The sequence below is a fragment of the Pollicipes pollicipes genome, unplaced genomic scaffold, assembly GCF_011947565.3.
Source record: "Pollicipes pollicipes isolate AB1234 unplaced genomic scaffold, Ppol_2.1 Scaffold_7262;HRSCAF=8765_pilon_pilon_pilon, whole genome shotgun sequence".
NCBI lineage: Eukaryota > Metazoa > Arthropoda > Thecostraca > Pollicipedomorpha > Pollicipedidae > Pollicipes > Pollicipes pollicipes.
In genome coordinates this window covers 5,786,292-5,809,119 of record NW_023597055.1, presented here as the reverse complement: position 1 = coordinate 5,809,119, position 22,828 = coordinate 5,786,292, and the positions used below count along the sequence as shown (strand labels likewise).

Genomic DNA, 22,828 nt, shown 5'->3' with positions numbered 1-22,828 from the left:
TTTGTTCATGTAATTTTGTAACCTGCCATATGCAGTTTTCTTATCGCAAGATCTTTGAGAAGCTTGTATTGACCTTTCACGCTGTGGGAAGTATTCAAATCACGTTTTGTTTGGTCTGCTTAGCAACAAATCTATATTGGGTGTGGAGTATTGGGTATTGGGTCTGCTATCTATTGGGTGTGGAGATTAAAGCTGGTGCGGTGTTGAAGCTGGCGTTAAAGCTGGATCCAAAATAGACCAACATTTTCTCCCGCGTGACGTCGCCTAAGACCATGCAGTCTAATCTAGTCATTTCATGACTTCCTGTGACCTTGAGCGTGGACAACCATACCCTACCTACCTTCATAGACCACGGAGACACTGAGACACTGCGAATATCTACTAACATCATTTCGGATTGCCTTGCGATCTATCTGGTCGACAGATAGCCTCGATGTCTTAAACATGATCTATCTGATCAGTGTTTCGATCACGTAGGTGGGGTCAAATGAGGTCCGAGGGTCCATGCGAATTACGCAGCGTAAGTTTCAAGTCCCCTGGATCATGGAGTCCGTGACCTCGAGTGACCTTTTTCACTAAAAGACATTTTCAGCCACCTCTTTGTCAGAAATCGAATCCACAGCACTGTTTCGGCACATTTGAACCAAAATGCACCTGTTACCAACAAAACGAATACAGCAACAAAATCACTGGCCTTTGCCGAGAGAGTTGGCTAACCCCACTGACCCCGCTCTGAGACGTCACGGGTTAACGTGCCGCGGTCAGCTGATGCGTTATTTCACGCTTCATGCACGTGGGAAAGCTATGGTGTCGTTCTGTTTGGCGCAGTGTTCATAATATACTTCTACAACTACATTCGTCTGATAACTGCAAGAGTAGGCACTGTCTTCTGCGTACAAATCCAACTTCGAAATCACTTTCGGAGTCAATCAGTGCCACGACCACGTCCAAGTGCTGAAGATTATTGAAAAGCGCCAAAATATAAATTTTCCGGTTGTCCACTTTATCAACAATTTCGTTGGTGACAACGATGGGATTTACTTCACCGTGATGCAAGCGTCAGAAATGGCACAGGCGCTGGAGAACACACCTGTTAAGAGACGAAGGACCGAGCACGTAGGAACGTTAAAAGTCATCTTTTGAGTTTAGCTTTGCACAATTTCTTAGAAGCATGGACGTAGGAACAGGGGCAGGGGACACAGGGCCAATGGCTGGCTGCCTCCACTTTTTAAGGTGGGGGGGGGGGGCAGCAATGATAAGTGCCGCCCCCCTCTCCCCATTCTTTCAGATTTAAGTTGTGTCTAGCTTATTTTGTAATACTAGTAACATGCATGCCAATTAACCTAGCTCACCAACCATCTTCTTGAAGATGCATCATCTCTTTCGTCTTGCCCATTGGCCATCTCTTATTGTCACAGCCGCGAGGCCGACACGCGGCCTATGGAGAATGCAACGCCGGGCGTCGAGGCTGTTGCTAAGATTTGCGAGTATGCGTGCTGAAACCCATGTTATATAATTTTTTCTCAGTAAGCAATCCTGACTGAATGTAAAACATGTTAAGACGAAGATGAGTCAGGCATGTCAATACAAATTTTGGACCTCATTTCGATCTACAATCTATGTGCAGGGTATTCTTAATATCCTTGAAGAACAGAGAAAAAATCGGAGGTCTTTGCGACAAGTTACTGGACCACCCGCGATGATCATGGATGTTTTGCGCCAATGAGGGTTCCTACGTTATCCGGCGTCAACTGCGCAGGTCATAAGGCCTCCCGCGAAGGAGAACAAGGTGACGTGGCGCATCTCTCTAAACGACTCCGGATCGACCAGGGATCCCGCACCGTGTCACCAGAATGGCAGCCGGAAGACATCCCGTGATGGGGCGGAACTGCACCACAGCCGTTGACCTCAGAGCAGCAACGTGTTCCTAGTGTTCTACTCAAGGGCTTCCTTGCCCGGAATGAAACAAGGGGTCTCCTTATTGTTGAAAAGAGTGGGTCGCAATGAATGAAAAATGAACAAGGTCATCCCAAGGTCAAGGTCAACAAGATCAAGGTCATCCCATGTTTGCCTGAGAACGCTCCTTCTTTTGCGCAATCGATTGGTGTGAAACAAATGACGTCAAAAGCTTTGAGCACGCGCGCCCGCAGTGATTGCGATGACCTGGGTCGCGATTGCGACGATTGCGATGACCTGGGTTGCAACTTTCGTAAATGCGAACGGCGTTGGCGACTGCAAGCGACACCAGGCGATGGGTGCCGCAGTTCATCTGTCCGATTTGCAGTCACAGCAACACGAAAAATAAAGATCCTTCCTTTTACTCTTCCAGTTCCACCATCAGATTCCAGCGCCTCTTCCCCTTGCTGTAAGGGCCAAACAGATCTGATCATCAGGTCTAAGACTCGTACAGGCAAACTCTACGCCCAAACTACCCTCTAATGTAAGATTTGATGTCCTAAAGCCGTTATAAGGTATTCCTTTCAGAAGCGTCGTCATTTTTGTCCACCCGTTGGCTACTGGCCTAATGTAAGCCGCAGGGCAGACACTGTGCGGCCTATCGAGGCTGTATGCAACACGAAAAATAAAGAATACGTACGAAGAAGAATAAAGAATAACAGTACTAAAGAATTTTGTTGCCTAAGATTTACGAGCACGCATGTTCAAAGCTACGTTGCAGTAATTTGTACCGCCGAATCGATTCTGACTGAATGCCAAGCACTTTCCAGACAAACATGGCTAGGTCCATGTTAATGCACTTTTTACACATGTCGATTTGCAATCTACCATCACAGAGGTGCTTCATATTGCTGCTAGAACTCGTATATAAAAATCTGACATGGCTTCTCAATTCTATCGGTTTAGGAAAGAGTCCACTATAACCATTGCAAATTAAGAGCGTCGGTGATTTATTCAATGCAGTCGTTCAACGGCTGAATTCTGCAGCTCATTGGCCTCAAAATACAAGCAGAATAGATCTCGCGAAAGCTTCTGGTTTCTGTTTCTGTTTCTAGTTACAAGGCAAAAATAGCAATGCTACAAAGATAACTCTTGCTCCTTGTTAACAGCTAAGCTATATCTGGCGATCTTTTTGGGAGGTCACCGCCAGGAGGCTTTTGTCAACCTTGTGCCTCTCACCTTTGGCAAGGCTACATCCCCTGTCTACATTCAAAAGTAGATCGAGCTGGCTACGTTGAATGAGGGACAATGGAATATCCGTTGGACCGTTCAGGGCTAAAGCAGGCAGGCTTCCCGAAAGCTTTTTACTGTGGTGATGTGGTGAATGGCAAGATAATTCGGTAAAAAGGCACTGCTGCAGGTGTCCACAATATATGTTTTGCACGACCATAAGTGGTAATGCTGATCCATAAACTTGCGGCAAAGCAGCTATACGATCACTTCCCAGTCAGCCCTGGGGGGGGGGGGGGGGGGCAGCCGGGCCAGGGCAGTGGCTGCCGACAGCGGACGGGAGTAGGACTCAGGTAATGATATAAGGCAGAAAAGCCTTCATTCTGTGGCTTGGTTTTTTACAGAAAGGGCGGGTTTTATGTTTTTTGTCACATTGTGTTTGGCAGTAAGTGAAGTGGTTATTTGGGTATTTGAAGCTTCCGAATTTGCTTCCACCTAGAATTCTGCGCCAATTCTTATTCTAGAAACGAAGCCCACGAAATCTAGGCGCATGGAAATCCAAGACGCATCCGTGGGTCACCGATTCGCATCCAAAAATTCTGACCAGCCTATGTCGAGGTCGTGTCCTTGGCATCTGCTCTGCGGAGGTAGATGCCTCCTCGATGACCCAAAGTGCCTACCTGCTCGTGGAATTTTACGTTCCCACGGAAAACAATCTTGAAATAAAAGATAATCATGGGAAGCTGGATGCCTTATTCATCGAATGACATATCTGAGTCGAATGGGCATCGTTTCGCACCAGTGAGAAACAGCTGCAGATGCATATTTAGCAAGGCAACAATGACATTTAACTATTCCCAAGATGTGTCACGTGAATAAATAGCGGATAATAACCCCCATCTCTACCCCCACCCCATCCCCCTCCGGTCATCGGGCTTGCGTCCCAGAAAAAGCTCTTGAAGTTCACTCTGGCCCCCTCCCCCCCCACTTTTTGAAACGTTCCTACGCCTATGCTTGTGCTTGTGAGCAAATCTTTCCATTACTTTAATAATGTACACACACACACACACACATATATATATATATGTATATATATATATATATATATATATATATATATGACCGATAAGCGTTCCACCAACAGTGAGCGTTTCCGCCATTTTCCACGCTAATATCAAACCCCGTGGCCCAACACCACCCGCGGGTCGGACGGCGACGGGCGGAGGCGGGTCGTCAACTGAGGCAGCATGAGAGACGCCATCACGATGGCCGCCGCTAGGCGCTGACGACAACCTCCGCGACGCAGTCATCTGGAGGACTGAGGAACTGAGGATGAGGTCTACGCCTCAAGAGTTATCCAGCCTCTCCTCCGCCTTCGATGAAGCCGCGAGGAGGCATGTGACACGCTGCTGGGTCGCTCGGCGCGTATCCTGACATCCAAAACGCCGTGACGGTTCCGCAGAGGTCAGGCTTTTGCCGCAAAGCAAGGCTGTAGTATCGCAGGTGAGTTGGAGGGAGGGGGATCATGAAAGTGACAAACCCGCGCCCAGAATACGGCGACAAGCAGGGTAATCCCCTGATTTGGTCCCTGCCTTCTCAAAGCTTGAAGTTGCAGCCCCCCCCCCCTCCCCAGGAGCCTTCACCCCTGTTGTAAAGGTCAGAATGCTTTGAACTGTCTACAGATGACGGCCGTCGTGTTGGCACGTGTTACTGACGTGCCCCAATGGCCTTTCCTGCCCAACTTTCACAATTTCAGTTGGACGGGTCCAGATTGAGGCATGAGGTTCCCTTCAGTCGTCAGCCATGCGCCTGCTACCTCTGATGCTGCTGCTCTGTCTGGCGGTCTTCGCTGTCGAAGGTGGGTGGGAACTGAGTGTCGATGACGGCTAAGCTAATTGAGCAGCAAAGGAGCTGAGAACAAGTAGGAGTACTGTGGTGTATGGCAGTTGTTTAGGGCGCCTACGCGCCAGGCAGGTGGCAGTTGCGGGAGAGAGTGGGCCTTGAGTGGTGGCGCGTGGCGGAGGCGCGACGTGTTCGGACGCCTCGGACGTTATATTATTGCTATTGTGTTATTACCGAGGTATTGAGCAAATACTCACGGAAACACCTGACTTAGTGCTTGGTCGGGCTGTGAGAGCGGACGATACTACAAGTACCCTGGGGATGTGGCGAAGAACCAGTTGGCGTGTTAGTGAGGCCAGGATTCACCAACCAACCACTCTGCCAAATACGCAGAATGCGTTGACGCTTGGAAACTAGGGACCAATGAGTGCAGCTCGAGGAGCCCAGCAACTAGCGGTATACTACGCGCAGCAGGTCACTAGAAGCACACCAGTACACCATAAGTACACCAATGGCACCACTGGTTGTTGGGCAAGCCCAGCGTAGCCATCACCAGCCGCAGCACCAGTACCGCGCGCGGCAGTCGCGATACGCAGCATCCGATGATCAGATAAGGGCATCGCATAACGCGTCCTTCTTTCCAGGCGCCCCTAATCAGGGCTACTGTGGCCTTGGAGGCTCCTGGTGTCCCAGCGGCCAAGTCTGCCGTAGGTGCGGAATCCCGATGCCTGGGCGATGCTGCGTGCCCCTGTGTAGTACTATTGGAAGCGGAGATGGTGTTGTCGCCCATCCATGATGCCCACTGCCGTTGATATCACCGCTATGTTTATTCAGTACGTTCAGATATTAAAGTTTAGATAGGTACGTTATATAGATTTACGTTTGTATAGATATACGTTAAGATGTCACCGCTGCATTGGGCGTCTACTTTGGTCGCTTTATCGCTTCTCGTCACATTTTGACCTGTCACGTGCTCAGAATCTTCGTAAAGGTGGGCTTCGAATTTGCAGTGTCCCGAGGCTAGTCCTCACTCCTATCCCACAGCGTTCGCAAGAACTCATCATATCCTTAATGCGCTTTTTGTGGACCTGCTGATGGTTTCGAGATTCCTCAAGAAAGCTGCTTCACTAGTGTCTTATCGCTTTGGTAGCTTTAGCATCCTTAGACGCCCGCCGCTTCAGTGCGTCGTGGTAAATAACGAGAACCTTGCGCTTGTAGAACGTTCTGACTTAAAATGCTCACTGATGCTCTATGTGTTTAGCATTGAGCAGATCGTGTCAAACGGTTGTCACAGATCATGTCCCCCTTATTCTCTGTGCCTCCTCCACCGCACCGAGGGCGTTAACTGACATGCCGCTCCTCGTATTCCAGCCTTATGCCGTAAGGCAAAAAGGAATGATCCATTGCTGGTCTGCTGATCGCAGCTCTGGCCGTCGCCAGCGTGGGATAAGTCGAGATGTTGAAGATGATGGACAAGTCATGCGATGTTGGTGCCGAAAGCGGAATTCGTCCACCGTTCGGAGAGCTTAGCCAAGTCAAATGTTCTGCCTTTTCGTTACATGCTGAATGGTGCGGGGCGTTTCCTCGCCGCATGTTTTCACACTCCATGCAGGCGAGTGATTTCCAGAAAAATAATCTCCTGAAAGGCTTGAGAAAAGTTGACACGCATCTGGCGACCAGAGGTACACCTCCCTGTGTCGGCACGTGGTCGTGGCCTGCGCGCTGTTAACAGTGCAGATTCAAAACAGGCAATACGAATCAAAATGCGTGTTGTCAAATACAATAGAACCGAACGAGCAGCAACAGTGTACAACGACATTCACGCGTAGGTAGCAACTTTGTCTAAATACACCGCGGATATCTGATATCGTGGAAGAGACTGTTTAACTTAGATTATGTCGAATGTCACGGGAACGCTGTTGGTCTGTAGAACAATGGTGCATTTCGTCTGCATCTGAAAACAGACATCATTTCCGCAAAACACACGATAGAACAGGTCTCCTCTTCCCAAAATCGCTGCACCCTCCAACCACCCACCTCGAGAAGCAACTCAGGTCAAAAACCTTCGCGCATCACCGGGTGGGCAGCGCGCACTTCACGGCCAACACCCGTGTGATTTCACGGTGAGAGCCCATTCGCGCACGTATGACCTTTGGGTGATCACCCCAGGGTCACCCTTGAGTGTGGTTATTGCACTTCCGGCGTCCCATGGCTTTGACACCAACGAAGGTCGCTGTGGATGTTCGCGCCTGCGAGCAGGGCATTTTTGCAGCCCATGCGTCATTTGAGGCGGACTTGGTTGTTGTGGCTAAAAATGGACGTAGCACAATCTTAAGTTTCGCCTGAGCGTCTCCGCTTGCTGAGCCCACGCTCCTCTCTCTTTTTGCCTCAAATCATTCAGTTGACTGGTAGCAATCTTAACAATCTGCAGCTGGAATACCCACTTCATCTTCGATGATCTCGCGTAAAGAAGAAAACCTGGGCTCGTCCCCGCGATATTACCATTGTGATCGCACAAACAGCATCGATGATCTTTTCCGGCTAAACACGGACAGCGTGGAAATGATCGCTATCAAACAAAGAAGAATATACACATACACAGACACCCGCGCACCCACGCAAGCGCAAACTTGTGCACACGAGGCTCTAAGTTATTATCCGTTAGTTGCTTCTGGTGACGCCTCATTCAAAGAGTTATGAAAGCGACCGAGATGCATCCCTCGCTTCTCGAAGTGGAAGTTGGATAGTATCGTGGGTCACCGACCTTAACTGACTTTGCTAACAGGTCTTGCCCACATTCCATTTTTGCCCGTCTTTTGTAATAACATGCCCTTTATTTTTATAGGTTGTCTACTCCAATAATTCCTCAGCTTGCCTGCGTCACTCATATAACTGCGGGCCGCATGTCCACCTTGAAGGCCGTCAAAAGTGATTTTAGAAAAAAATTATCTGAAGAAATTAATTTAAAAAGGTATCAAAGTGACCTTCTGCCATATCATGCTTGCCATGACCCATACCAGCACCAAAAGCATAGCCATGGTGGTTGCGAGGGCATTATTGATCCCAGGTGCATGTTAAGTCGCGTCGCGAGTGGTTCGTTATTCACTGGGCGGGGTGAGAAGGGACGAGTGGGTATGCATATGAACAGCTTCACACATATGCATGTGTGTCCCTACCGGGCAATGCCAAGCCAGATTACTACCACTGTACGCTGCACCACTCTCAAGCTACAGCTATCGGCTCTCTTTGTATGCTAAGCAAACGGCAGGTAATCCATGGGAAAATCTTGGTCAATGAATTCATGCCGCGGCGGCACAGACGTGCTGTATCGATGTGGTTAGCATTCAGAAAATGTGAAATGTGAGAAACCTCGGAGCCATGAACATGGGAAACCTTTAAAGCGTCCAAGATCGCAGCGTCCATTGTTCATATCTTTCAAGATAGCAACATCCAGTGTTCGTAACATCGAAAACGCGCCTAATTCCGTGCGTATTGGAGGACTTAAATACGACACTGACCGGGGTCAACTCTGCCCCCGTCCAATATACGCAATAATTTAAAAGGGCCTTTAGATATTGCTGCAAATTAGTTGAATAGCTGCAACTAGCAAGTTTTACACCCTTGTGCCAAAATACCAATTGTGCGACCATAATGTATTAAGCGCAAATGCCGTAAGAGTGACGTCATGTTGACCTATTCTATCACAAAGCGCGTAGCCAAAAAAACAAATCGACACACAGTCCGAACGAAAGCAACATATTTTACATCTGTGGACGGGAAATAGGACTCAATTAATCCATTATTCATATGCCTTGCAGTTGTGTCGTTTCAATATTGCACATTGAAGTATTGACATTACAAATAACGACAATATGGACAAACAGTACACTCAACACCTTTTTGCCTCACACCGAAAATTTTGCCAAGATGAAAAACGTGTCTTAGATAAGAATATGAAGGATGCTGCACCATGTTTCAGCTAATTATCTGAAACAATAATTGGGTTGTGACTTTAGACGCATCACAGCACATGTTGCCCGCATTCAGATGACGCGGCCGGCGACGGTAGCGGGCGGCGGGATTCAGGTCTGCCGTAGCGGCGCGGTGACGCGGCCCGCGGCGGCGGCGGGCGGCGGGGTTCAGGTCTGCCGTAACGGCGCGGTGACGGGGCGGCAGAAGCCGTTTATCAGTTTCACACGCAAACTGACGATGCATGGATTGCGGCGGGGTTGAAGGGCATCAGGTTGCGTTGTTGGCAGGACTGAACTGTCGTGAGCAATGCGAAAATCGATCTACCGCTTATTTCCCACCAAGGTCATCCATTTGGCCTTGATCTTAGACGGTTTATGAACAAGTACGGTAAGGTGGGGTAAGGTGGGGTAAGGTGGGGTAAGGCGCCCGCCGGGACAAAACGCCCCATCAAGATATCTGGGAACTAAAGAAGTCCCGGGATAACACTTTCCGCTCCGTTAAACAAACAAAATGTGGTCAGCAAGCTGGCAGATGGCGACGAACCTGGTGGATTGTGTTGGAGAGATAAAAGTAAAAACGTGTTTGCGAGTGATTTTTTCTTTTTGGGTGTTTCAGTGCTAAGTTAAGGCGATGGTTTATACCGCACTACAGTTCATTCATGCATATCTAGAGATCATAATTTGAACCCATTGGGTTGAATTCGCGTTGGTCCTCGTTCTTGGCGCCACTTTCTATGCGAATGACCGGTCGGGGTAAAAGGTCACACTAGGTCGTGAAGTAAAAGCCCCATGGGACGTTCTGCCCCATTTATGCCTTTTTTGCCAATTTCCCGTTAAATCGGCTTTGAACGTCTAGTTGACCACAGCTTAATCTGGGTAACTATTTTAAAACTTTTAAGGGACAGAGTGTTGAGGAAATATGATTGCACGAAATCATGACATTGGCAGTTGATTCACCTTTTAAACTTAGAAATGTGGTTAAAGTAAGAGCCACATTGTTGCTTACATTGTAACTGGGCAGCGTGCAATAAAAATGACTTTGTTTCAGGTGTGGTGCGGGCATACAAGAGAAAATCACAGCACGTGAAAAATGGCGAAATCGCCATTAGAAAATCTCTGGATGATCTCAGAAAAGGACTGCGTGTGCGGGAGTTGTCACGCAAATATGGTGTGCCGCTTAGAACATTCCGACGTCATCGCGACGGTAACGTGAGACGTCCAGGAGAGCGGTATCTTGGAAGGTACGACACAGTGTTCCCCTCCAATGTGGAAATGGCTCTCAAAGAGCACATTCTAGAGATGGAAATTCGCCCTTTTGGCTTGACTACCATGGACGTACGGAGGCTGACATTTCAGATGGCTGCACGTATGAAACTCCCGCATCCGTTTCGAGAGGAATCCGCCGAGAAGAAGAATGGCTCTGCGGCTTTCTAAACCGCAACCCTGATATTAGCCCCGAGAGCCGCAAGCCCGATTGGCTTCAAAAAAGACGCATATATATATATATATATATATATATATATATATATATATATATGTACATACAAGAAACCGTGCGTACCATTCACACCAGCGGAGGTGCATGGTGGTTGCCATGGCGAAGTCAGGGACGTTGTCATGGGAAGAGCGTAGTGCTGTTAGAAAGCGCTGACAGCCTAATTCGGACTAAAAAATAATTAAATTGACATCCTTGCGTCTTGAAGATGCTGAAGTGGCGCTACGCAGAGATGCTATCGGACGCGACTGGTCCTGAGGTTTCACTAGAGTATGTGCCCTTCAGATATGCTCTAAAGGTGGGTAAAGGTGGGAGTGTTAAAGGTAACTTCCTTTAACATTCGCCCCGGGGGCCCTCGGAAAATTACGCGCAATGTGGGGGGGGGGGCAGTCCCCACCTTTCTCCTATCATCTTGAAAACGGTGAAGAAAAGTAGCGAAACTTCCATGGTGGGTGGGTAATACGACGAACAAGGTTCTGTGAGAATATTACGACCCTCGAGAGGTCGGGGCGACGGGGTCGGCTGATGTCAAGCACACCTGCCTTTGAATGTTTGGCATGGCTTGGGTTGTCACCCCGTGAACCGCTGCGATTTAGTTTAAATTCCCTGAAATGGAATTAAGCTATGTTGTTGACATGATATACAATGAGTTCAACCACCCTCCACTCATGCACTCACCGATACACTCACCCCCGCTGTAGAGGGGGGGGGAGGGGTGAGTGTATCTCCATTATCCTGCGAATTACCCGACCCACGCCGCGACTGGATTAGGAAAGTCGCGGTGTGGACCGGGAGAGTCGTGATGAGGATCAGAAGAGTCGTGATGTGGAACAGAAGAATCACGGCACGGATCAGAAGACTCGTGACTCAGAAGACTCGTGAAGACTCGTGGATCAGAAGAGCCGTGAAGTGGATCAGAAAAGTCGCAACATGGATCAGAAGAGTCGTGACTTGGATCAGGAGAGTCGCAGTGTGGATCAGTTGCCGTCACTGTCGGAACGGTTAATCCACATAGAACGATTGTCGACCATCTTCGCCGATCTGCAGAATTGTGACATCCCTCGGCTTTGACCATGCCCTCATCCTTGCCGCCGAGTCAGACTCTGGGGTTGGACATTCTGCTTTCGGTGTGCGACGAGCCTGCCATCTGTGACCAATACCGCACGTCAATGCTTCCAGAAAATCCACCAGGGTGAAGAGAGAGAATCCGGTGACCACGCCGAGAAGCCCGCCGATGTTAGCAAGCAATGCACTCAGTGTAAAGGTGACTGCTTCCCGAACCTCATCAGCAGCGAGATTTAGCGTCATGTGCAGCATTGTAAAACAGGGTGGGTTTGCTGTGGTCAACCATCCCTCCCAGGAGCCCGGAACGCACGTCATAGGCGACCTGGCGGCAGGCGGCCGGGCACTCGCAGTCCCTTGTGTGCTGAAGCAGACTGCTGGGGACGTACTGCTCCGCCCCCTCCGGCATGTCCAGCAACGGAGGTGCGGCAGGTACTGGAGGCGGTAGTGGAGCACGCTTCGCTCGTGGGAAGACGGAGCGCTGCCCGGCGGCGGCGGGGGCCTCCGTCCAGGCGTCGCTCGTTGACGTGTTGGATGCGTACTTGAATCGAGGCCGGCTCCACTCGTAGCTGGAAATCACACAGAGCGACTCCCGGAGCTGGTAGAGAAGGATCAGTCTTCCCCGGCGCGACTCCGGCTGCACGAGCCGAGTACAGGCGGGCAGGTGGTCGAGCGGTCCGCGCAGCTCGGGCAGGAACACGCGGGCCGACACCATGTGCGGCAGCCGACAGTCGATGTGCGCCGCCAGCCGCCGCCACAGGCACTCCTTCAGACAGCGGGCTGGCGAGTAGCCGGGCTCGTCGCGGCAGGGCTGCCGGCGCACGCTGACCAGTCGGCGCAGTCTTGCTGTCACGCGAAGGCCGGTCTCGTGGCCGGACCGCAGCTCCCGGGCCGGGGTCACCGGCACCGGCTCGTCGATCCGCGGCGCCGGCAGGTCGCCCACGCTCGGCTCCTCCGGCCCGTGCACGTACAGACGGTAGGCCACCTTGCCGCGATTGCCGGTGAAGAGGGCGGGCACAGGCAGTGTCAGGTGGACCGAGAGTGGGCTGTGGCCGCTCCGGTGCAGCGTCGCGTTCGGCTCGAAAGTCAGACAGCGCATTGGCCGCCACGGCTGCTCTCCTAGATGCAGGTAGAAGCGCCGTCGCCAGACGCCCAACGGCCTCGGCAGGAGTACGTCGCTGATGCCGCCGTGGCCGTTGGCTATATGCGGCTGATCCAGCCCGCCGGGCAGTATCTCCAGCGTGGTCCGGTTGTAGAACTCGGTGACCGAGAGCGAGCCGTTGGCCAGCTGGCGGTACAGGTCGATGGCCAGGCCCTCCTGAAGACGAGAGCCGGGGCAGAGCGTGAGCCGCGGGAACGGCGCCACCCGCCGCACCACCGTCGAGCTGACCGGCTCGGAGCGGAACTCCTGCACCTGCTGCCACACCAGCGTCAGCAGCAGCAGCAGCAGCGCCGTGCGCGCCGTCCAGTGCAGCAGGATGCGACCAGAGCCTCGTCGCGGACCCCCGGCCGGAGCGGCGTCCATGCTGGCGGCTCTTGCGACACTGAAGACAAGGAACCTACCTGGGACGTCCCGTGCCCCCGCTCCTACTTCCTGAGCCCTCCCCCTTCCCCACGCTGCGTCATGCTGGGCAGCATCGATGGACTGCGCACTTGTTGAAGACGACTACTGATAACAAATAACCCGAAGCCTGGTGACCCATGGCTGTTCAAGTTGTCGACGGTCCAGTCGTCTGGTCGGCTATTTGACAAGAACGCTCACAGTTTGACATCGACGGGGCTGGGAGCGGTTGACCCATGCCCCTGTCATGACTTCCACGCGCTGAAAAGTTTCGTGAAGTTGGTGCTTTGTTGGCCACCTTGACCAGCGACAGGGTCTACCCGTTACATGCCCTGGACGCCATTATGCTGGCGCAAGTGACAGTTTGCCTTTACTGGAGTTGCGCTGGGGTAGCGCCGCAGTACCATATGCACATTCAACCATCGTCAATAGCGCACATGTCCAAGCAACTGTTAATGCCCGTCGCAGTTCGCAGGCGTCTTCGTCCGCGAGCCGGCGTCAACACTCGTCATTGCAGAAGATGGATGAGCCGGTCCTTGGCCACTTTTCTCCGTTTGGCTCTCTGTTAACAGCAGGTAGACGGCGATGAAGTCACCGCTTAATGACTCTCCTTCCTGACGACACCGTGTGAACAACTTATTCGATGTCATATCTGACCTCTTTCTAGCTTTGTTTTTTCAGTAACGATCGGTTTGCATGGTCGCGAAATAACATCTGGCAGCCCCTTCTGTAACGTAAGGCAGCGTTTTCATGTGGAGAAGCTTTCTCAATTAATGTGTTACATCGAACAGCAATAATGCTGTTTAGCCAGGGAGCGAAACGAAGGAGAGGACACATGGGAAGCTGCCCGCATTGTCCTCCCCATCCCTCCCCCCCCCCCCCCGACACCCCGGAAAACCGCAATATTAAGTGTTGATGGGGGGTCGCTAGAGTGCTTCAGCTACATCCCAGATCCACAACATCTATGAGCATTAGAACCAAGGAGCAAATCGCGTTTGCCTCTAAAACCCCTCGGAAAATCTGTTGTCACCAGGGCCAGTCTGACCCCAAGCTGACAGATCCGAGAGAAATACGACAGATCACACCTGCGGTTGAATGTCACCTGCCCGGCCGATGCCCGTCCCGGGCGGTCGCCGGAGCTTCAACAGCACACCGTTAAGGCGTCGTATCAAACAACGTAGGCACCGGCACGAGAGCCAAATGTTACTTTTTTGCAATGGCCCAGAACCAGTGGCATCAAACGTGCAGGACTCCAGTCACAGAGCTTGTCGAAAAATGTTCTTGAAACGTGGCCGTAGCTTTCTCGCCACACCCGAATGGGCCACCCGCCTCCGAATAATTTGCCGAAAAGGGTTTTCGTACCAAACACAAAAAAGCACATCGGGCCCGATGGGCGGTCGGGCGGGCGCGGAAAGTTTTCAATTTCCTCCGAACTCAAGAGCATTTCAAAGGCTTTGCGAAACTATCAATACTGGTGATATTACTGGGAAGATTCGAGAATGACTCGAATCTGGCGCACTATTGAAGGCGCACGATATTGCGCACCATTGTCCCTTGCGGAGAGCTGCGTGCTTGCGTGCGGGCAGCTTCAACCATTTCTGGCGATCACCGACAGAAGTACTCTCCTGCTGCGTTCATCGGCTCTATTCATGTTAAGAATACCACAGAAGGATCATTGACAAGTCCTTGGATCTACTGGTGCATGTCAGTGTTACCAATAAATTACGCCAGTAATGCGCTAGAACTGAATTGATACAAAGTTCTTCTTGTGTTGGTATTTTTTTTCTTCTGTTCCAAGAGGAAATTGTAAATGCTCTTGAGTGGTGAGGAAATGAAAAGGGTTTGGCTGCACCCGCGGTCGGGCCCGACGTTTGAGTGTCGCGTAATGGCCGGGTTTTAATGCTATCAAACGGACACTGCCTCACTCTGAGCACGTGATAAGAATTTTTGAAGCGCTGTCGATTTTTGTGCACGACGCACCGGGTGGTCACCACCTTTCAATAACGCGTCGCGGGGGCGATGATTTGAAAGAGACAGGCGCCGGCAGCACAGCCGTGCCAGGATGTGTAATAGCCTGCAGCATGGCCGCCGGCGCTTATTCGTTTGAAGTGACCCATTGATGACGTGTTATCGAATGTGACTTGAAGACCAGCTCGTGGTGCGTAAATTTAGGCATTAAAAATGGCATTGGCAGAAACCGGAGGTGCCGTCTTTTGGAAGTTCTTGTTAAAAGTCCAGTCTAATGGTGTTCCAATGATGGGCCAGCTGTCCGTCATAGTGCCCAAAAAATCCGGCTGTCCGAAAATTTCCAAGTTCAAAATCTTCGTTTGGCAACTTGGCCGGATGGTGAGTGGCAACAACCCGCAACTGGGTTAGAAATGGGCACTGCAGGCTCTCCCGGAGGTTGCATCCATGCCCTTCCTTCCATTCCGTTTATATACACTTTCTAGCTCGTCTCATTGCTACCTGCTAGCGTGCCCTATACTTGTGTACGTTCTAGTATCAAATTATGTTGAAAATGAGCAGCATTAAATGTGTTTAGACATAAACAACTTGGCTACACCACTCGACCACATACGCTGTCAAAATTAATCCACAGATATTCCCCGCGTCCGTTTAACATTCAAATTGGACTTCAGAAAATTTTGAACTTCCAAAAAGCTGGAATGCTGTCGGCGCCCCTAGTAGAAACATTACCGACTGCCAATCGCGCATCAAAAGAGCCAAATGCATCATCACTTGAGAACGTGTATTGACTTCACATCGCACTTCCTCACGGCGAACAAAACGCCGCCTTCATTTGCGCCGAACAGGATGAGCACGCGAAGCACGGCGTGCGAAGACCCCGGCGCATCGCAGCCGGCGCCCGCCCGAACGTAACAAAGTCGGTAACAAAGGCGGGCACGGGCGCGGCCTGACCCGGCCAGCAGCGACTCGGGGTCAAGATCACGGCACGGGCCTGGAACTTTCGGTTGAACGCTACGTCTTCGCGCTCGGTGGAACACGGCGGCTGTTCTGACTGGCGTCTCGGTATCTCCGTCACGGAGATACCGAGACGCCAGTCAGAACACAGCCTCCCGAAAGATGAATGCGTAGCGCGTGTTTGTCTTCCGGAAGGCGAATCCAAGCGCATCATAAACATCACGCGACGCGGCCAGATCACGGGCTGGCATTCCAGGGATGACATCACGTGACCCCAAATTTGACTGATCTCACTTGCGCCGATCGCGGATCGCATTCGACATGAGTTTTGCCCGTGCCAGCGCGATGGAATGCGATGCCAAACCAGGGGACGACTGGAGCCTTTAAGACAACGCTAGCCGACCAAATGGCTGACCACTATCAGAACCTGAAGACAAGAGGTTTGGGTCCTCATTTTCGGCGCTGAGCGCAACGCACGACGTTTTACGCGGCATTCCGCGCCAGCGCCGTCACAGTCCGCGGCTAGCTTCCGAACCTCCCACCGTGAATTACGAGACGCGCGTCCGATCAGCGTGCGGGTTCCGCTTGTAACTCCGGCCTTACAAAAAGAACAGCTCTGACAATAGCCCAAAAGATGCTAGCACAGGGCCATCTGGCGACAGTGTCGGTGGCAGCGCCGGCGGTGCCGCCCCGGCCCTCGCGGACCGCGCATCAACACGGTCCCGCGCGGCACACAGCCGTCGCCGTCATCGTTTTGACATTGGACCACGCGCACTACCGCGCCGGCCGGCCACGCGACGCCGCCACTCCTCACCACCACGCCCCGGTCGCTGTGAGTCGCGTGGGACCCCGGTCGCACTGAGCGAGTCGCGCGGGAGCCCGGTCCCAGTGACTCGCGCGGGAGCCCGGTCCCGGTGGGTCACGGGGTCTCATCTGACGACCGCGAGCGCCCTTTTCCTCGCCCTCCTGCAGTCCGCGCGCGCCGGCAGGCACCTCGCCTCCGACCACCACGCCTTCGGTCATAAACAATGCCCAGCGCTTGCCGCCGTCCCCTGCGCAATACTCTCGCCAGAGGCGGCCCCGTGCGGCACGCCGGTGAGTGGCCGCCGTGGACCTGCGCCTGGCCGCCGCACCGGCTTCGGGGACGAACGCCGACCAATGACGGTTCGAACGCGGCGGCGGCGGCGGCGCCCGAACCGCGATCTCGCGCGGAGAAACGGTTCCGATTTTCCACGACGTCGCGGACGAAGAGCTAGATTCCGCGGCTATGGAGGTCGCCCTACGTCCGTCGGCACCCGACGACCGAGCCCCACCCCTCCCCAAAATCCTCACCGTTAACACTCCACAGCCCACAGCGCCTACCGCAACGGCGGCTCCACGCCCATCCCTCGCGCCGCGCCGCCCCAGCCCGGCGGCCACCGGCCGGCGCCGGCGCCGAGGTCACGCGGCGTCCCCGGCGCGCGGCGCGGCGCCGGCCGTCCGGCGCCGGCGCGTCAGCTCGGCTCGGGCGGCTGCCGGCCATCAGCTGGAGCGCAGCCGCCAGGCGCAGCAGGCGACGGCCAGCGCCGTCACGGCGCAGTGCAGCAGCTTGCGGCGGCCGTCGTCGCGGCGCACCAGCACCACCGGCGAGCCGGAGCTGAGCGAGTGCAGCGGCAGCCTGCGGTAAACGCGGCGCCGTCGGCGTGGCGCGCCCGGCGGTGCAGGGGGTGTCAGGGGTGTTACAGAGGTGTCATGTGCGTAGGGTGATCAGGCTGCTCAGGCTTCTCAGGTGACTGTGAGAAGTGACGCCTGTTTCTGCGCGATGGCGCCTCTCCATTGGAGAGGGGCGATAACACAATCAACTTCAAAACTGACACTTAAAACGCTACGCTCCAAAATGCACGCAAGAACCATTAGAGCTACGATCCGCGAGCCAGAGAACAGCTGTCCACATGATCAATGATATCACAACATCCATTGGAAAAGAAGCCTCTCCCCCTCTCCCCCTGCTCATTTGCGCAGCGCAGTGCTCCGCTGAGCCGCTCCACCCTCCCCCTCGGGCGACCTCGTTCCCCGTGCTCCCCTCGCGCCACTCGCCGGCGCCGCCTCACTTGAGCAGCCGGGCGGCGTCGCGCTCCACCTGGTACTTGCAGCAGGGGTCGAACTGCCAGCTGATGGTGTAGAGGGCGGTGCACACCAGCGAGAGGCCGGCGCACGGCACGCCCACCGCCGGCCGCTCAGTCCAGATCACGCCTGCCGCGTCCAGAGGTCCGGCCGTCACGCGGCGACGCGCAGCCCGTGGAAACGCACGTGGCCATCCGTCGCCTACATTAACAAGCCCGGGGTACCTACACGTTTACAATGGTACTGCATGCAGTACCAATCTGCACTGCACCACTGCCCCAATCAATCTCCGGCGCAAAACGACCGCGGATGCCTGACGCGTCCTTGAGCCCAAAACACAAGAAGCACCAATCAATCCGCGTGTCAATACACATGTACATGCCGCAAACAATAGCGTTGTCGCAAGACCTGAAATCCAAAAGACGGCTCTGGCAGCCAAAAGAGCCGCGAAAATCTAGTCTGCGCCGGCGAAGCTTGCTGTGACGATTGGACCAACTGGTGGACCGATCGGTGCCGACCCAATCATCGCATACATCAGGTATTACATGACAACGGCACAGCATACTTCGAGATCCCAGACCGACCTGGTCTTCAGTGACCACATCACACATCAGCAGCGGGGGCACGTGGACACCGACGGCCGACAGAACACTCCCCGGCGCGCGGTGCCCCCGCGTCCCGTCCCCACGTCTGCTGAGGACGGTGAGGTTAGCAGTGCTCCCCGCCTCGTCCCCATGCCTACCAGGGATAGTGAGCCGAGGAGTGTTCCCCGTCCCGTCCCCGTGTCTACTGAGGACGGTGGGCAGAGCAGTGTTCTCCCTCCCGTCCTGATACCTGACGGGGACGGTGAGCAGCGCTGACAACTCACCGGAAAGAACCGCGCCTAGGCCGGAGAGGACGGCCGTCTTGTGTAGGCAGTTGCCGACGCTGATCCATCTGAAACAAAGCCAGCACACTGAACCACCTGCCGGCTTCACTGGGGCTGAAACCACGAGCCTGATCCGCCTGAAACAAAGCCAGCAGACTGAACCACCTGCCGGCTTCACTGGGGCTGAAACCACGAGCCTGATCGACCTGAAACAAAGCCAGCAGACTTAACCACCTGCCGGCTTCACTGGGGCTGAAACCGCGAGCCTGATCGACCTGAAACAAAGTCAGCAGACTGAACCACCTGCCGGCTCCACTGGAGCTGAAACCGCGAGCCTGCCACGATCCCACCCCAAACATGGCCGCCGCCGCAGCAAAGGCGCCGCGCAAATAAGCCCTCCACCCACAGGGCTAACTGATCTTGTCCTGTCCGCCTGCACCGAACCTGACCGTTCGCAGCTGACTCTCCGTCTGCACAGCTCGCCCGGCGTCTGCGTCGTGACATGAGACCGCGCCAGCCGGCCGTCGCCTCCTACAACGCCATCTTGGCCGGGACGCCCGTGCGCGTCTGCTGTCTGCCCGACCGTACCGCACGCCCCGTTACCGCCGCCGCGTACCGCAGTCGACTATCTGTACACCACCTCCGGACTTTTTGCTCGTTTGCTCGCGCCCGTCCCGACATTCGGTCGGATCGTACCGGTCCGCGTGTACTCGCACGCGCCCAGCCGACACCGTACCTGCCCGTCCGTGCAAGCCTGTCCCATTGTACCCTCTTGACAGGTATCTGTCCGTGCCTGTGCGGTACCTGTCCGTTTGTACGCTACCTGTCCAGCTGCACCTCTCCGCCCGTGCAGTGCCTGTCCAGCTGTACCGTGCCGGAGCCGTACCTGGCCGTCTCATCGCCCAGCCGGCTGGGCTCGATGACGATGGTGCGACAGCCGGCGTCGAGCGCGCGCTCCAGCTCCACCTCGAAGCGCTCCAGGTCCTGGCTGCCCTGGTACAGCTCGCGGATGATGGCCACGTCCTCGGGACGCGGCCCGTCCCTGCCGGCCGCGCCGCCGTCAGAGCTGCCCCGGGACACCGAGGACGGTGGTGCAGGGAGCGCCACTGGCGCGGACAGGCGGGATGCTGGAGTGGAGGGAACGTCTAGCTCGCTTCTGGGAGTGAGAGGAGTCGCGTGCGTTTGAGACAAGTGCCGGCGTTTGGTGGTTGTTGGCAGTGTGCCAAAATGGTCTCAGCAGAGGCGCTGTGAAAACAGAAGCATCCTCACGAAACCCCCAGCAAACACAAAGCAGCAGAAACTTAAATGCATTGATGAGTGAGAGACCACAATTCCATAAAAGAATACAACAGCAAAAACCAAAATAGTTCAAAAGGGGTGTCATTTTTCATTCCAAATAATGAATTTGACAATGGTTGGGGTTTGCATTTCCGTGAAGTCTGAGGGTTCATGCTAGATAGGTGTGTAAGGGGACTGACTGACATTCCATGACAAGCCATGTGAGATTTCATGCAAACTTGACAGGGCCAGCTCAGGATCTCCTATTCCCTGACTTGTGAAGGCTTATGCTTGAAGGTCAGTGAATTATGATTAATAGATGCCTGGATGCTTCAGAGCTAGTCAATTTTTCCAAGACTGCCATCATACAGTCAAGTACCAGATTGCCCTGAACATCACTGGTCAAAAAGTCCTACAGCAACTGGTAAACTCATTCTGCTGCATTCAAGAGTCAAGTAAACAAGGAACAGATACCCGGCACATAACTAAGCCTACCCATTATAAGTCTGCATGCACTAGCTGCTAAGAAAAAAGATTCAAAAGAGATGCTTATCTAAACATCTGTCATGGATGCAAGATAACTGCACACATTGGCATGGGGTGAAACTCAAGTTATCAATGATGACTACTCACCCAATATTCAAGGCATATTCAGCCATAGCAGTGCTAATAGTGAGGGCACAGTGTAGACACCAGGCTGTTTAGGTAGATTGCTTCTTTCTGCACAAAATCTGAAAAAATATATAGACAATGATGAGACAAACTCATGTAGAAAGGCATACTTAAAAGAAGAAAAAAAATTGATAGTAATACAAAACTTCAATAGAATGCAGCCCAGTGCAGATACCAAATATGCTCCATCACATGGCAGGCCACAAAATCAGCTGTCATGCTTCCAGATACAAGGATAAGTACTTAACAAACAACCAGAGCATATATAATATGGTAATCATAAAGGGTTTCAGGAAACAGCATGTTATAGCAATTAGATATCTGTGCATCAAACAAGCCCAGTATAGATCATTAACAGTTAAAGCACACTGCCGACTGCACTGCTGGTAGTATCACACTTTATTTGCAGGCCCATGCCTTCAAGTCATAAATGAAGAAGTTAAATATGTGAACAGGTGAAATAATCTCCAGGTTCCTCCCTTCTATTGCTTTATCTATATGATGCATGGGATGCCCATTGGTCTTGTGACACCATCTTTTACAAGGATTACCTATACTATGCAATATGAAAAATTGCCACCTATAATTCTGCAAAATAGTAGCATTTACAAAGACTTTGGTGAAGACAGGGGGCAGAGGATATGCAATGCTTGATGCATGCAACAGAACTTTGCACTGAGTCATACCATACTAATAGGGCAGACACTTCATTCTCCTTACACACAAAATCAATTGATGGCAATGCCTGTTATTACCCCAAAGGTTGACCACACTGAGGCAAGTTCTCAACCCTTTATGACAAACACAATCTCCTTCAAACTCTGTACTAGACTTGCTTGATGCAATGCCCAATGAAAATATAGGAGTGATTTTGATTTGATGATTTTAATGATATTCAAATAATAACAGAACTATTGTGCTAGGAAGTAGATCTATGAAGAATTCATTCAAGATGCAGCCATTGCTTGACAGTTATGAATCATCAAAAATATTTACTAAAAAACTAAATAGAAGACGCGTCTGCTAACAACCAACGCACGTGTTTTATCCGCAAACTTTCATTTCCTACCAAGATTCAACACAATCCAGCACTCAACCCTATTTACTGGTCGACCCACATCTTTCCTCCCCACAAGTCTAAACTGAAAGTGCAACAGCCGTTAACATCATGATGAGTAACACATCCAAAATCAACCGCGAAACATGAACAAAAACCATGAAAATTGTTAGCGCTACACCCCACCTCACACAATATCGGCCATCCCCCAACAGATTTTCAACCTGAACCGAGGGAAACAAATGGTTGCATGTCCAGCGCAGAACCGCGCCAGTCCACTAGCTGCCTGACATCATATTTTGATGACGTATTAAAAGTTCCAATGTTTTCATCGCAAAAAGGTTTATTTCTGTGGTTCCCTTTTATAGCCTATTTTAACCGACATATAAGTTGAATTTAATGAAAAAAGAAACTTGCTCTTTATCTATTCAGATTTATGTACACATCAACGCACAGATTTACGCTGAGCGTCTGTACCGGCTGACTGCCTCAAATCCTGTCTTACGTTTTCTATCGCGAGCTGCTGCTCTCCAATCACTTGCCTCCGTGTCAAAATCACGCGAGCCTGAGAAGTCAACTAGCTACCAGCCCCGCCGAACTCGCCGAATATGCACCAGGTTCCAGCCTGCGCCGATCAAGGGTGGCGTTCATATGCACTGATGAAAAACTAGTTTGACAGAAGAGCAGCCTACGGTAGACATTTTGAGACAGCTCCTTGGTTCTACATGTGCGAAGTGCTTCGCCCCGTGTGCAGCCAACGCACGTGGATTAGAAGTGGAGAAGGTGGTCGAGAGTGTGGTAATCGTCGACTTATGTCATGTCATTGCTGTTTGGTAGGTATGTTGGCGGGTACCGCTGAGTGCATTAGGTT

At 52.4% G+C, this 22,828-nt stretch overlaps 1 protein-coding gene and 1 long non-coding RNA gene across 2 annotated transcripts; one reads left to right on the top strand and one right to left on the bottom strand.

Moving 5' to 3' along the window:
- Positions 1-4,914: 4,914 nt before the first annotated feature.
- Positions 4,915-6,835, top strand: LOC119114344 (uncharacterized). Its single transcript, XR_005096019.1, has 3 exons — positions 4,915-4,984; positions 5,613-5,720; positions 6,340-6,835. It is a non-coding gene; the product is annotated as an uncharacterized LOC119114344 (long non-coding RNA).
- A 2,272-nt stretch (positions 6,836-9,107) lies between these two features.
- Pmi (Transmembrane protein Pmi) lies at positions 9,108-22,176 on the bottom strand. Its single transcript, XM_037238366.1, has 8 exons — positions 22,144-22,176; positions 20,862-20,959; positions 19,837-19,992; positions 18,951-19,018; positions 18,070-18,211; positions 17,519-17,636; positions 12,440-12,814; positions 9,108-9,113 (listed from the first exon to the last, which is right to left on the bottom strand). The coding sequence occupies exons 2-8, from the start codon at positions 20,885-20,887 to the stop codon at positions 9,108-9,110; spliced, it is 891 nt and encodes a 296-aa protein (XP_037094261.1). The 5' UTR covers positions 20,888-20,959; positions 22,144-22,176.
- Positions 22,177-22,828: the final 652 nt, after the last annotated feature.